This window comes from Polyodon spathula, chromosome 4 (genome assembly GCF_017654505.1).
Source record: "Polyodon spathula isolate WHYD16114869_AA chromosome 4, ASM1765450v1, whole genome shotgun sequence".
Classification (NCBI taxonomy): domain Eukaryota; kingdom Metazoa; phylum Chordata; class Actinopteri; order Acipenseriformes; family Polyodontidae; genus Polyodon; species Polyodon spathula.
Genome location: NC_054537.1, coordinates 45,179,574 through 45,195,642, shown reverse-complemented (window position 1 = coordinate 45,195,642; position 16,069 = coordinate 45,179,574). Strand labels below are relative to the sequence as shown.

The 16,069-nt window shown below is 35.8% G+C and overlaps 1 protein-coding gene across 1 annotated transcript in view; it reads left to right on the top strand.

Annotated features, from left to right (window-relative positions):
* The window catches only part of LOC121314579 (apoptosis regulator Bcl-2-like), a 113,160-nt gene extending 103,959 nt beyond the window's left edge, over positions 1-9,201 (top strand). Inside the window, exon 2 of the mRNA XM_041247997.1 lies at positions 5,819-9,201. Within this exon, the coding sequence (XP_041103931.1) occupies positions 5,819-5,956 (138 nt within the window). The 3' untranslated portion in view covers positions 5,957-9,201. The remainder of the gene's footprint in view (positions 1-5,818) is intronic.
* The last annotated feature ends 6,868 nt before the right edge of the window (positions 9,202-16,069 follow it).

Here is a 16,069-nt window from a genome sequence, read left to right as displayed (position 1 = left end):
TGTGTGAGGTATCATTCTCTGCTATGGCAGCTATGAAGACAAAGCTATGAAGTCAGGTCCCGACTGGAAGTGGAGAATGATTTACGAGTTTGCTTGTCAACCATTGCACCAAGAATAGACAAACTGCAGTAAGAAACAGGTACATCCATCTCACTGACTGTAAGTACTGTAAAATCTTGTTCTTAAAGCATCTCTAACAGTATGTGTTTATATAACGTACATTTATATACATTTTTCAGTCAGTTTCTCAGTTGGGGGTCCGTAATTAATATTGCATTTGAAAAAGTGTTCGTCAACAAAAAAAAGTTTGAGAATCCCAGACATATAATACATATTAAATATAAATTTGGCAGTAAACACAATTTTTTATTTCAAAATAACATATGTGCAATATATCAACGTTCAGATACAGTAACTAAGAGTTTGAACAATTCTCTTGGTGTAAATAAGTCTGGAACGTATCATTAATCAATGAAAACATTATTGGAAATGGAAATATTGAGACCCACCCATTCATAAACCTGTACTTGGCCTTCATCAATTGATTATTTTCCCCTACATTGTATATGTGATATAATAGAATATCCATGTACATTATGTGCTCATTTCACTCATGAGGATGGGCATAGACAACCAAGAGAACCCACATTTATGGAATAACTAAATGACTGTATATACATTCATGGTGTATATGCTATATATTCTGACTCTGGATCCTCAAAAATAGATAGAGTGAAATACAAATCCAGTTTTACTATTACTGTATATATATATATACTTTTCATGTATTATTTGCACAGCAATTCCTTTGTTTCCTGCCATTCTAAAATAGGTATACTTATTAGGGCGATCACCACGGCTTCTGTATATAGAAACAGTCTGTTCAAACATGCTCCGGAAACTGCTCTAATCAGGATGTTTGCAAAGGTGGAAGGGCAACATGAATTAGATGCTTGCTTATCAGCACTTTAACAAGCCCTGTCATTTCCAGTTTGATCATATATTAACCAGTCAGACATCTGCTGAAAGAAACTTGTAATATTTATTTTTTCTGCAATGAACTGCTAAGCCCTACATATCTGATGGTGGCCAGGTGGCACGTGTAAATCCCTGTTGAATATCAAAGATAGTTGGAGGTGTTGCAGGAAATCGGCAGGTAATGTTAGTACTGTAAATAGATATCTCTAAACAAGCGCAGCCACATGTGTGATATGTACACATACAGTATTGTACCTTTAGTGTAGTGAGAGTTGTACAGTGGAAACAGTTATCCAGTTTTATGCCATTTGTGCTGGGTCAGATACAGTGCTTAAAGGTCATAAAGTTAATGAATACATTTAGTGATATTTGTCTGTAATGCGTTGTCGTTCACAACCTAAGTCTTACATTTTCCTTTACAGCTGCCACTCCACTATGCAGAATCTGGTTACCCAAAACCCTGGATTATCTGAACAAATGTTGCTTATTGGGAACCTATATTATATACCTATATATATATATATTATATATATATATATATATATATATATATATATATATATATATATATATATATATATATATACACGCACACCAGGCGCAAATGCATTTTGTATTGTATAATATTAGTGCGTGTTGAACAAGATTATTGGAACTTCTGTAGCATTGGAATTATTATGCTAGCGCAAGGACAGCAAGAATAGTGTGAGCCATTGGTAAAATGGCGCCATTGTGGGGCCATTTTCTGCTAATGTGTTTCTTTGGTTTTCTACAATTAGTCTAATAAACAGTATCAGCTCTTCAAATCACTTTCCATTATATTAAAAACAGGTGTTCTATCAGGGAAAATGTATGTCCTTTGTGTTGAAGTAAAATTTGCGTACAATGCATGTCTTACTCTTGGCCATATTTGTCACAGAAACACATTCTTACTCTTACTTCCCAGGATATCTGATAGGGGTTAGGCAGTGGTTGGTTTTGTTGATGCATAGGTGAGAGGATCATACATGTACAGTACTTAGAAAATGAAAAATATTGTTTGTATTGTTGAGAACCCTAGAACAGGCAAAGACAATGTATTTAAATGTCCTCTGTTGGCTCAGAGATTATAAAATAAAACATTTAGTTGTGCTCAGTGAAAATCATAATGTGAGGGCTTACTTAAGTGTGCCAAGGAAATGGTTGCTTATATTCCGAAAGCACACTTAAGTGAGCACAAACACTCACGTTTTTTTCTGAATGGCTGAACTTTTCAGTCTGTCAACTGGTTCTGCAAAATGTCTAAATCAGGTGTCAGGTGAAAAATAGAATGAGAACCCCTGCATTCCATAGTCTTATGTTACAAATGTGTTAAGTTGTTCAGGAAAGTAAGGTGTGAGTGCATACAAGTGCTCCCTCTACTGCAATATAAAGGAGTGTACAACAGAAAGGTACAGTGTAAAACTATTATATATTTTAATATAGGGTGATCATAGAATTGGCTATTCTATTTCTATTCTTGTGGAAAAAACAATGCCGCCAACAATAAAACATGGAGGTACCTTACAATACAAACAAGGTATTAGTGGGTGTGGTAGTCTAGGCTCAGAAGTATTGTATGACACCATTCATCTCTGTGAGGGGTTTCCTTGTTGAGAAAACAGCAGAATAGCAGAAAGCTGGACTTCAGCAATGCACATTGTATGTTGATTATTACGGAAAGAATCAAAGATTTTTCAGTTTGAATCAGACATGGTGGGATCATAACTAAATAGTTGTTGAACGCATTGTATGTTGATTATTACGGAAAGAATCAAAGATTTTTCAGTTTGAATCAGACATGGTGGGATCATAACTAAATAGTTGTTGAACGCATGGCAAGAGTGAGTTTGCGAAATAGGTTTATATACCTATAGATTAATGGGAACTTGCCGGTAATAGGTTTGTAGATTAACCAATGAATGAACTAGGCACTTGTATTATAGAGTTCCTGCCTGAAAACATCACAAACTTTATATTTTTGTCAATTTGCAGAGTTTTCTTATATGTACTCATATGTACTTAGTTAGTTTTAGGAAAGGGAGATCGTGCCTAACTAACTTGCTTGATTTTTTTGAGGATGCAACATCGAAAATGGATAATTGCAAAGCATATGACATGGTTTATTTAGATTTCCAGAAAGCTTTTGACAAAGTACCGCACAAAAGATTAATTCTCAAACTGAACGCAGTTGGGATTCAAGGAAACACATGTACATGGATTAGGGAGTGGTTAACATGTAGAAAACAGAAAGTACTGATTAGAGGAAAAACCTCAGAATGGAGTGTGGTAACCAGCGGTGTACCACAGGGATCAGTATTAGGTCCTCTGCTATTCCTAATCTACATTAATGATTTAGATTCTGGTATAGTAAGCAAACTTGTTAAATTTGCAGACGACACAAAAGTAGGAGGAGTGGCAAACACTGTTGCAGCAGCAAAGGTCATTCAAAATGATCTAGACAAGATTCAGAACTGGGCAGACACATGGCAAATGACATTTAATAGAGAAAAGTGTAAGGTACTGCACGCAGGAAATAAAAATGTACATTATAAATATCATATGGGAGATATTGAAATTGGAGAAGGAATCTATGAAAAAGACCTAGGAGTTTTTGTTGACTCAGAAATGTCTTCATCTAGACAATGTGGGGAAGCTATAAAAAAGGCTAACAAGATGCTCGGATACATTGTGAAAAGTGTTGAATTTAAATCAAGGGAAGTAATCTTAAAACTGTACAATGCACTAGTAAGACCTCATCTTGAATATTGTGTTCAGTTCTGGTCACCTCGCTATAAAAAAGATATTGCTGCTCTAGAAAGAGTGCAAAGAAGAGCGACCAGAATTATTCCGGGCTTAAAAGGCATGTCATATGCAGACAGGCTAAAAGAATTGAATCTGTTCAGTCTTGAACAAAGAAGACTACGTGGCGACCTAATTCAAGCATTCAAAATTCTAAAAGGTATTGACAGTGTCGACCCAAGGGACTTTTTCAGCCTGAAAAAAGAAACAAGGACCAGGGGTCACAAATGGAGTTTAGAAAAAGGGGCATTCAGAACAGAAAATAGGAGACACTTTTTTACACAGAGAATTGTGAGGGTCTGGAATCAACTCCCCAGTAATGTTGTTGAAGCTGACACCCTGGGATCCTTCAAGAAGCTGCTTGATGAGATTCTGGGATCAATAAGCTACTAACAACCAAACGAGCAAGATGGGCCGAATGGCCTCCTCTCGTTTGTAAACTTTCTTATGTTCTTATGTTCTTATGTTCTTATGTACTAATGTGGTCATCCCCAACCACTGCAGATTATTATTTTCCATCCAATAGTCTTTTGCCTTTCAGTTTTTTTTCCGGCCATTAATAACTCCACAAATCTAACAACAGTAATAAAACAGGCAAAAATAGCTTGGACCCTAAAGTGTTAACAAGTTAAAGATCTAGGTGTTTTACTGTTTACTGTTGCCTGCAAGATAATCTATGTGTTGTATCTCTTTTTTCAAAGTTTTTTTGCAATTTAGTTGCAAAATGAAAACACACCCAAGATGTTGAAAATTCTGAAAATGACACTATGTGTTGTTTCTTACTAGTTGTGTGGCATTTGCTTTTGCATTGTCACTTAAACATTTAATTAAACAATTAATAAATAGGAATGGGGGAAGCTGACTGATAAGGCGGATTATTGGGTTTACAGATGTCCAGGCTTATAATACTGTATTAAAGAATGGATTTGTAGAAAATGTTTTTAAACCAGGGTTGCATAATGGACTCATGCAAATGACTTAAACCTATGTAGCCTAGGATTTCAAGGTCATATCTGGTCATAGAGGAAATAAAATTAGGTGTTTTCAGCTCTATTAGTAGTCTGCATCACAACACCAGCATATAGTAGCTCACAGTAGTTGCCCTTGGCTGAACGAGGCCTGACAAAGCATAGAAGCTGAATTTCCTAATATAATAGAGGTAAAACAGACACCATATAGAGTCAGCGCTTTATGATCAACTATAGAGGTGGGCCCAACGTGATAGATGTAGTTTAATAACTTTCTCTACTCATGTCAAGTGAAATTTAAGGCAATGCTGACAGAGCATGGTATGGGCTGTGTATTACCAGTGTTGGGTCAGACTGCAGCCAGGTGGGAGTTAGTGTAAATCTACAATATGAACTCTACCTAACTCATTACATTACCATAAGAAACCATTGCTATAATAATGAAAGTATAACATTCTGCAATTATTATTTTGTAATGAACTTTTTCAACTTGGAGTTTTTTTTTTTTTTTTTTTTTTTTTTTTTTTTTTTTTTTTTTTTTTTACTAATTTAGCCGTATGTAATTTCCTTAGTTGACAATTTGAAGTTAACACAAGGGAATTTGGGCAAAATGTCAGGTTTAGAATCCTCACATGTAACTGAATAAAATAGTTTCCTGTGCTCCCAAACAAACTTTTCACGTGTTGCCATAAGTGCTAAATTTATTCAGAAAAAAAGAGAATTCTTTTGAACATGTTAAGTCTTGCCTGTTATTTCAAGCTGAAGGTATGCATAGAATGTAATAATTAATGACTGAGGTGACTTGTATAGAGCTGGTATATACATATTTTTTTTATCTGTTTGTACCCTGGGGAACTGAAGATTATTAACTGCAATGGAACTGACTTCATGTCCTTTCTATTATAACATGCATTTGTCTGGAAAATGATTGCAGCCAAAACAAACAGCTTAAGTATACCTACTTATAGCACAAAACACCTGTTTGGTTGGCTGCCAATGTTGTGTAGGAAAAGATGTTCCTCTGAACTGTCTTTATCGTTTTTCTCTTTCAGGATGCCTTTGTGGAGCTATACGGAAGTCAGAGGGGTTCGATGTTCAACTACTCCTGGTCTTATCTGAAGACTGCCCTCAGTCTGGCTGCTTTGGGTGCTGCTGGCATCACCATTGGTGCTTATTTTGTGCAGAAATGAAATGAAGCAGCAAATAGCCTTTCCTTTGGGTTTGAAGCGCAACAGTTAAAAATAATATTGCCTACAAGTGAACAGTAAAATCTGGATTCTACATCAGCTTGAGTAGCAAATATAGTAAAACAACACAATTCTTTCTTCAGGGGAGACATGGCACACAGCTTTTTCAACAATAGTTTGAACGCAATTTCATAAAATTTCATTTGCTTTTTTTTTTGGGTGTTTTTTTTGAGCATTTGTCACGGGGAAAAAAAAACACGGAAAAAATGCAGGCATTTTGCAACTGCAGTACACAGTTTTCCGAGCGATATTGCTGTACCACAGAGGGGATACATGCATATGCCTCTATCAATATCTTACTTTTTTACTTTGCCTTTTTAGGATTGACAATTTTGAAAAGCACCATTTAAACAATGCAGTATATCTAAACTCCTGGCTCTCCGGAGTGTGGGTGTGGGTGTGGGTGTGGGTGTGGGTGGGTGTGGGTGTGTGTGTGGGTGGGTTGCAGGTTGCTACTTATCTTGTTACCAAAATTCAGGATGTTAAGGTCAGGGGACTGAACTACTTCTCCACTTGTCTGATCAGACACGGTTCTTCCTGGAGGAGTGAGTCAGATATAACAGATGTTCTGACTCTTCATTAAAGGGTTTGTATCGGATTTGGTAATCGGTAATGTTCCTAATTTTAAATTGTAAAGAGCATTACTAAAGTATTAAGGATAAACATGCTGTAGATGTATTAGCATTCCTGCTTTTGAGCTGCTTTCCTATGTTTTGTTTTCAATAAGGATTTTTTTGTAGAATGCTTCTTGATAATGAGCAAAGTACTAACTATGTGGTAGTTATTATTTTTCATTACTAGAGAGCTCCTCAGCTTTATCATTATTTTTTTCAACCAGCTTGAAAAAAACATGAATGCCCATTATGTCTTGGCTGCCCAAAAAGCTGAACTTGAGTTTGAGCATTCTTGTGAAAGCAGTATTGGAGCCAAAATAGGTTTAGGTCAGTCACATATGTTTGACAGCGGCAAATTCCACAGATTAGAGACTGAAAGCTCTTTTAATTGAATTGAGTTACACTTCGAGGACAGCGTGTAAGTACAATATAAAAACCTGAAAACTGAAGACCTAGCCTGCGTTATACACTGGGTGCAAATCCCCTTCAAGGCCCTCAGTGCATCAACAGGATGGTTGTAGAGCTGAAGGTATTTAGAAAGCTATCAATAGGAGTTGTAGCAGCGAGTTCTGTAGGAGAGGAAGACATGTTAAAGTGAAAGACCCATCTGTTGTGTGGATTCAGTAACACTTAAAGATCAGATTGGCACCTATTCACAAGCAGGTAAAAATCTTTAACAGATGGTGTATACATCTTTCCGTTTGCTAAGAAAAACACCAGAATACATCAGTCACATTCCTTATTTTCAAGGACAGTGAGGTTAACAGTCAGGGAACCAGCTGCGGATTAAATAAATATGATACAAGGCTTTCCATAGATGAAAGGTTTTGTTCACTAATTAACACAGTGTTCATTGAAGTGACCAAATAATATTCATGTTAATTCATTCAAAGCCATGTTGAAGGTGTATTCACATTCCACATGTTTTCTCAGTCTCTTTTCTTTTTTTGCCCAAGTTACCAGACCTGTCTGGCTTGAAGCTGCAAACCATTACAATGGATGCATGTGCGTCCCTGTTCTTTTGCATTCATTCATTTCACTTCACTATGTTTTTACCATGATAAAGCACAGTAGACTTCTATAACCCTGCTTGATTAAAATGTTCAAAGCAAGAGAAAGGACCTCAAGCCAACTGGGTGAAACTGGATTGCTTGCATGTATTTGGTAAATAATGACTCTTAAAAGACCATAATAATAAGTCATCACCATCACTTGAATTACCCTGGTTAACAAGCAGCTTGGTCAGGGTATGAAATATCTGTATTTGCTTAACTAATTCATTCTTCTTGTTTTCATTCACTTTGTTTAGTTTTCCGTTTCAGTCGTTGCATCCTGGGGACTTTTTAAAACTCCAAAATATGATGCACCCCTGTGGCCTCAACACAGCTCTCGGAAGAACATAGCCAACATGGCGTGGAGAATCTAAATATCGTCGTCACTCAGATCATTCAAATAAGGAAATCTTGTGAAAAAGTACATCTTGAACAGTGGGAGTTTTGCCTTTTAAAGTAAGTAAAAGGCCAGGATTGGGTATTTAGTTCCTCCACTGTGGATCAATTGAATAGATCTCATTCAGCTCCACTGATACCACTGGGGTGCTTTAAACTTAGGACTTTTAAAAAGTCACCAGTATGTGAAGACTGAAAATTAATCTAAACAAAGAGGTGAATACTTCTGATTCAGAAGATCGCTGCTGATTCATACCCAATCAAGCTGTTTTTTAAGGTTTCATTTTTCAAACAAAAATGTAGTCTTTCATAACCACATAGCACAGAGGTACACCTTTCAGGATGTTTTTGGTTGTCGGATGAAAACTGATCAAATAAGAAAGTCAAACCATTTCTTTGCTGGCCTGAATTTTTTTTTTTCTATTAGAATTGTATTTACTGGAACTTAAGGGGTTGAAAAGGAGTGTGAACCTACCAGATGTTCTTCTACCAAATTCTAAAGCTATCAGGCTATACTGCCAGTATGTCATAGTGAATTAAGCCAGCACACGCCTCTTGTATAATCTTGTATATCCTTCAGTGTGTGTTTCCTTAAAATATGTACCTTCAGAGAGAATAGTGTTTTATACAGCTGCAATGTTACCTATGTAATACATTTAGCTTATTTATGACTTTATTTAAGCAGTCGTGTGTGTGTGTGTGTGTGTATTTTTGTATATACATTAGAGTATTCCTGCGTAAAATACAACCCCCCCCCCCCCCCCCAAAATGTTTTACAACTGCTATTCGTATGGGCTACTTAAAAAAAAGGAAAATATATACATGTTGTGTGATCTTAAAATGTGCTTGTAATTACAGATTCATATTTATTTTAAGGTACCCAGTGTAAAGTAATTCATATGCTTCTCTAATTAGATGTTGATAATGGAGGCTATGAGAAATAAACCTTAGCATTATAGTGCAAAGAGGGGGTTAGGTACATTTGGAGAGAATCCCAGCCAATGGGCCTCCCTAGTCGCACTATTACATACTCTTGCTGCTGCTAAACTAGTACCAGTATGATGACATAGCTTTGTGGATATAAAACAGAACTATTAGTAAAAAAAAAAAAAAAAAAAAAAAGGAGGAGTAAAAAGGCTATATTTTTTAAAAAGCTGCTTTGGAAATAAATACAGCATATACTGCCATTTGTGGACCAAATCTCCAACTACCATTAGGAGCTACGTATTAGAAGAAAAACTTCTGCTATTGTTCTATACTAACCACGTGAGACTGACACAAGACAACTCTCTACACATTATTATGTGCTGCATTTTTCTTAAGGGGTCCCTTAAGGTGCATTTTGTTCCAGCAAACTGCACAAGGATTGCTAAAAACTGATGGAGCAAGAACTCCAAAGGTGTAGTCAATGGGACCTTTAATTGAGGAATGAATTTTAATCTAAGATGATTTCTGATTAAGTAGTCGTTATCGTATATATATATATATATATATATATATATATATATATATATATATATATATATATATATATATATATATATTGATTAAGTAGCTATATATATATATATATATATATATATATATATATATATATATATATGTCGACGAGAGATCTAACGACTGCTGAAGGACCTGTGCATCGATTCATCTCACCCGGATCTCACTTTGCACCTTGATTCATAGTACAGAGGATCTTTAATGCTTTCAGACTGGTGCCTTCTGGATTACTGCTATTTTTATTATGGGTGGTTTTGCTTCTTTAACGGATCATGCATATGGACTGTGGTTTGAGTTATGAAAACTGACTGATAATGTAAACAGCAGACATTGTTTATGGTGATTCCATACCCAGTGCCTTTACAAGTACACCAGGATTATATCATCATTTCAACAGAATAAACGTGAAAGTCATTTGATGAAGGAAAGACCAATAACAAGAGCCATTGTAAGCTGGCCTCCTCTGGACAAGAGGTAGCCGGGGTTCTCCCACAGAAAGCAAGATAACGAGTGGAGCCTCATGCTGTGTTTTAATTACCTTTCAGACTTTCAGGTGAAATACAGCACTTGCTTTCAAAAAGGACAATGAAACAAGTTTGGTTGTAAAACTACTGCTTAAGAGATGTTAGGCCAGTGTGATTTGTGATGGTTATATTGAAAATGTAAAGATATTTTGGCTGGTTCCATTTAGTTTTGGGGGAAACCAAACCATTTCAAATCCCCCATCCATGAATATGGTTTATATTTATGTGATTCTGTTTCTGAAGGATGGAGTAAAACATTGAAATCTGATTCAAGCTGATAGGGGAAGGGGGGCCATGTGGAACGATAGTATGTATTTCAGCATGTTTGTAAAGAGCGTCTGGGAAATGTTGGGTGGTACCTTCTTCCTTGTGTTTTTCAGGGGGTGACCAGTTTTTTATGGTATTTTCATTTGTGTTTTACCACCATGGTATTCCTTTTTTTTTGACTCAACATTTTTTTATTTTATAGTATTTCTTCTTCAAATTAGATATATACTATTATATGTTGTCACAGCCTGTCAACCAGTTTCAGGTGGTGCTTTGCCCTTAAGCATAGCATCAATCCTGTTGGACTTCGTATCATACAGAGCTATTTTTTTATTTATTTATAAAAGAAATTAGACCAGGATATGTACTGGGTTGAAGCCCTCTTCTTTCCAAGCGCAGACTTGAGTAGCACAAAGTCCAAAAACAATACAGTTCCTGAAAAGATAAAGTACTAATGCATACAATATAACACCATCAAACTAAGGTATACAGTAACCGACAGAGAAATACTGGGCTGTATGTAGAGCACCCGTGTTAAGGGAGCACCGTATGTACAAGTTGTACTGTTTGAATAAATCAAGGTACCAGACTTAAACTGTGTGCAACTTTTGAATCAGAAAGTGTGTGTATTGGGGTTTTTTTATACAACAGGCTGACCACACAGACTAAGCACCCCAGTTCACAAACGTGATAAATGCCTTCTGTCAATCAGAGATATCCAGTCTAAACTTTGTTCAGATCTCACAGCGACGGGCGCTCGGATCATAAAGTGTTTACCGAGTGCTGTCCTGGTGTCTCACTCTGTACCAATCCCTATTTACCTACTTCTGTATCATATCTATGTGGTTTACGATTTTTCAATTTTTTAGCGCACAGTCAGTAACATTTTAATAGTGCTTTAAAAAGATATTCAGTAACTATTAGATGCACACCGCTTGTGTTTAAAGCAATTGTATCCTGATTTTCAATTACCACGTTCTTTTTGTTTTTAATATTCATGTTGTGCCAGTGTCTTCTTAAATAGAAAATGTATCTTGGGCAATCTGATAATCGTTTTTCATTGTCTGTTTTATTTATCTTGTAGCACATCAGAAATGGTTGGATTATGTGTTATCGACTTTAATAAGCTAATACAAATGATAGGTTTCAATGAAACAAAAAACTTTCAACACGTGAAATTGGTTTAATATTAAAAATGACTTTATTTAATTTAAATATTACAAAATCATGAATGACAAACTATACCAAATGTTCCCCCAGAGGTGAATCATTTCCTCTCAAAACTGAAATCCTGTCTGGCAACACTTAGACTATCATAATGATATCAAGGCCTTTCTCAAACAAACGTCATGTTTTTAAATGTATGTAAGTCCACGCGCCATAAAAAAAAAAGGTTAGTGCTTTTATATTACACTGATATTTTATAAGTGTATGTATAGTTATATTTAAAATATTCAAACTGATTTGGGAAGGTTTTTTAACTATAATATAGGGTTAAATAATAGATTCTGTTATGGTAGCCGGTGACAAACAGGCTAGGCTGCTAAGCAGTTTGGCAGCATCCAGATTAGTCTGTGCTTTTTCAGAAAATGTTTATGTGCAACAAATCCTAGATTATTATTTTTTTTTTTGATAAGTGGTTTAAAATTAAAATAAAAAAGTTGGAACAAAATGTAAACAGTTTTATGAACAGTTTCTTTAAAATTTTGTTGAGCACAGGGAGTTGTCTTGAAAGGGCGCTACACATCAAGTGATGATATCTGGATGATCATTAGTGAATTTACTATTCCAATTTGTGCTGGTTATACCACACATAGGGAAGCTAAAGACAGCTTGTGGTCAAGACAGTCTATAGGTGAAGTCCTTTCTTCACACATGTATTTTTTGTGTGTTTGTGAATTTATCGAAAGCAGAATTTACAATATATCAGACTAACTTACGGATCAGTACACAAATGCTAGTTTATGAAAGTAATCTTTATAAAAGCAAAATCATATACTTCAGTTCTGTTTTTTTATTTGGCGGTTGCCAGCGTTTAAGATTGGAATCAGTCGATCAGGTTACAGGCTTTATGTGTAAGAACAGGTTAAGTTTCATTGGATACCTTAGGTCAAGATTTGTAGTGTGCAAGTCAGTCCATCTTCTCAGTATGCCCAGAGATATTTGGCCCATTAGGAGCCTGAAAACCATGTTAATCCCCACTGTAGAAGGAATTTCCAGGGCGGAAACCACAATAACTGTTTCGATCAGCTGGTTCATCTTTTGTATAGTGTTATGTAATTCCAGTGCAAAGAACACAGTAATGTTTTGCAATCAAAGACAAAAAAAAGTTACATCTTGTGACATTCATGTGACAGCAGCATACTGTGGAATATGGGTACAGGCCACCTTCCCTCACAATGGGGGACACGTATCAAGCATTTGCGACAGGGTTAAGGCTTTAGCACCGAGTTTACGCAGGCCTTAAAATTACCCCATATGTATCCTTACACTTTTGGCAAGTTAAGGCTGTATTAGCCCAAAATATGCTCTGACCATCATTAGTAATGCATTTGAAAGCGTGTCAAGTCTTAATGATATGCATGTGCAAATTGTAGGTAGGGCTTATTTGTAAATTAAGTCTGTGATATTAAAATGAGATTTATGAAACGGCAGAACAGCAGTGCCTGCCCTTTTCAAATTGGTCTTATTTGGGCTCAAAAAACATGTCAGAAAGCAGCCGATAGGAGTGAGTATTATAGCAGCATTCATATAGGTGCTTGGGAAATTCACTGTATTTTTAAAAGAAATTCATGAATGACAATAAAAAAAAAAAAATTTCACGGAATGTCACGAAAACGACATTTTATATATATATATAAAAATAATAATAAATATAAAAAACATTTTCTATTTACATTATATTCTACTGATGTAAGTTGCCTAAAATGTGTTATCATTGACAGTTCATCAAGAACATCACCCACAAACCAAAGCTGAAACATTTTAACATTTAGCCTAGCTACTGAGTCAGCTCTTTAAAATGTACATTGTAACTCAATTTGCTATGAAAACAATCTTTAAAAATGTAACAAAGTTCTGCTGGAAACAAGCTGTTTAAAATGGACTGTGTTCTCTACAAAAAAAGTAACAAGCAGACAAAATAGATTTTTTAAAAATAACCTTGAATGACAAATCCAGCAACATTTTCGAGTTTTGAAAACCTTTAAAACTTATGTAGACACATCAATTAAAATGATTGTGTAATTTAGCCTGTTTAACCTGAAATGACCAAATCTAAGCTTTTGTGTTTGTCTTTATACACACTACATTTCTAGTATGTAAAAATGTCATTGTACAGTATGAGGAATTCACCAATCATGAAGGCGGTATTTGTCTGACACCGTTGCCTCAATTAATTGCTGTGTCTGTCGATCTTGATACATGTCCCCCAATGGTTTTGTTTTTTATACAAGCATAGTACAATTGAATACGAACAACTATAATATACTTAATCATTTAAAAAACATCCCAGTAATATAGACGGGCACATAACACACCTACCAATCAAAATGCAGTGTACCACCCTATATCTATACTACATTGCAGCGGCAGATTCCTTCTGTTCTGCACTAGTGCAGAACAGGGGAGGTTGCTATTGATATCTTCCCCAGGCTCCACTATCACATAGAAGTGAAAGTAAAATATACAAACATGACAGTCAAAACCACACAGTTATCAGGGATAAATAAAAATCTGAAAGAGGGGTTTGTATCAGGCCAACTTTCTTGTGAGGCCAGCGGGATAAATGTGGCTAGGCTTTTTTTTTTTTTCTTCCCAGAGGCTTGATTACTAAATTTAGGTTTTGACTTCACACTTCTAAAATGAAAGTTGACGTCACACTTAAAATAGGATGCACAATGCAGGTTACAGGGCGTAAAAAACAATCGCTAAAAGTCGACTGATGTTTGGGGAAAAAGCCTTGATATCTGCAGCGCTAACAAACCCCACCCAAGCATATTTTATATAAACAAGGTGTCCTTGTACAGGAGGTGAAGTTCTCTTTTGAGATGAAAGTACATTACTTTGAAAATACAATCCCACATTTCTGGAAGGTTCAAGCAGGATTTGTAAATATATGTGTTCTGCCTATAGGTGTTATTTTGTACCAACAACCACCCAACATTTCATACCAAACTATTGATTTTAGTAAGCATTGTGTAAGGTTTAGAGATTATTTACTTAGAATGTATTATGTATTGTAAGAAATTGAACTGTTTGTATGAGCAAGAAACATTATATGTGCATTTCGCAAAGGCTAAGATTGTAGTTTAACATGGAAGACTTGTTTTAAAATCATGTTTTATTATTGTAGCTCCTCTGGCCGTTTTTTTTTTTTTTTTTTTTTTTTTTTTTTTTTTTTTTTTTTTTTTTAGTTTGTTGTAACTTCTTTGCTGAATAAATATAGATCAATATAATTAAACAGATTGTATGTTACTGAATTCTGTCTTATTGGTCATGAAATAACAGAAATGTCTTGCACTCATTGGTTACCTGAAAGGTGAAATTGTCCACACACCTTCGCTGACTTCCCTTCTGTCAATACCAATCAGTTGCTTCCTCTATTGATGACATGCTTTCAGTCAGTAACATTCTTTGACCCAAAAGACACTTCTGGGATGAAATGATTAAGGAACTAAAGCATGAACAGACATCCTGGAAGGCAAGGCCCCCAGACTGAGAGCTTAGAGTAGTAAAATTAAAGTACATGTTCGCTATAACATTTATTTCTTTAAAAACTGCACTTTTTTATTTAGTCATCACCAATGGTTTTGACCCCAGTTTTCTCCCCAATTATTATTTTTATCTCTGTTCACCACTGCAGCCCCTGGAAACAAAGGCTGAAACACGAGTCCTCTGAAACATGTTTCTGCCAATTTTCTCACACTGCAGATCCACATAGTGCCTGAGGACAACACAGATCTGAGTGGCTCCACTGCAGACCCAGAGGCACTCTATCAGCCACAGGGGTTGCTGGTGCACAGTGAACCGTGGATTGCCCTGCTGACGTAAGCCCTTCCTACCCAGGTGGCACTCATCCAATTGTGTGCCACCCCCTTGGAACCCTCGGTCACAACCAGCCAATGACATGGATTCGAACCTACGATCTCCAGGCGATAGGGTGCATCCTGCATTCCATGCAGACAGCCTTTACTGGATGCGCCACTCGGGAGCACAAAAACTGCACTTTTGAGACCTATGTAGCTAATGGAAGTACAAAATGAGTGAGATTTATGAGCTTATTTTGTTAAGTACAATTACTTTAAGTCCTTAAACCATATTACATACTATTTTTCTCCTGTTTGAACCAAACAAACAGTTATACCCTTATGAAAGTCTACTGTTGATATTTTTTTTTTTACTTTTATAAGGCACTGTTTGTACCTTTCTGCATGATGTCTAATCATATCAACAAACATCAGTGTAGTCAAGTAGCAAACCATATACAAATGTACTTGTACTATCATATCCTATAAAAAAACTGAAATCCAGTTGCAGTTTTTACAAAAGACTGCTGATAATAGTGTTTCTTAGGGCCCGATTCACAAAGCTTTAGCTACTAAGTTATTTGAAGAATTTGTTTAAATAAACTTGTATGCCTGAATCCAGATTAGATTCATGATCACTAAACTTGGTTTTATCCACTGAAACAGACTCAAGTAC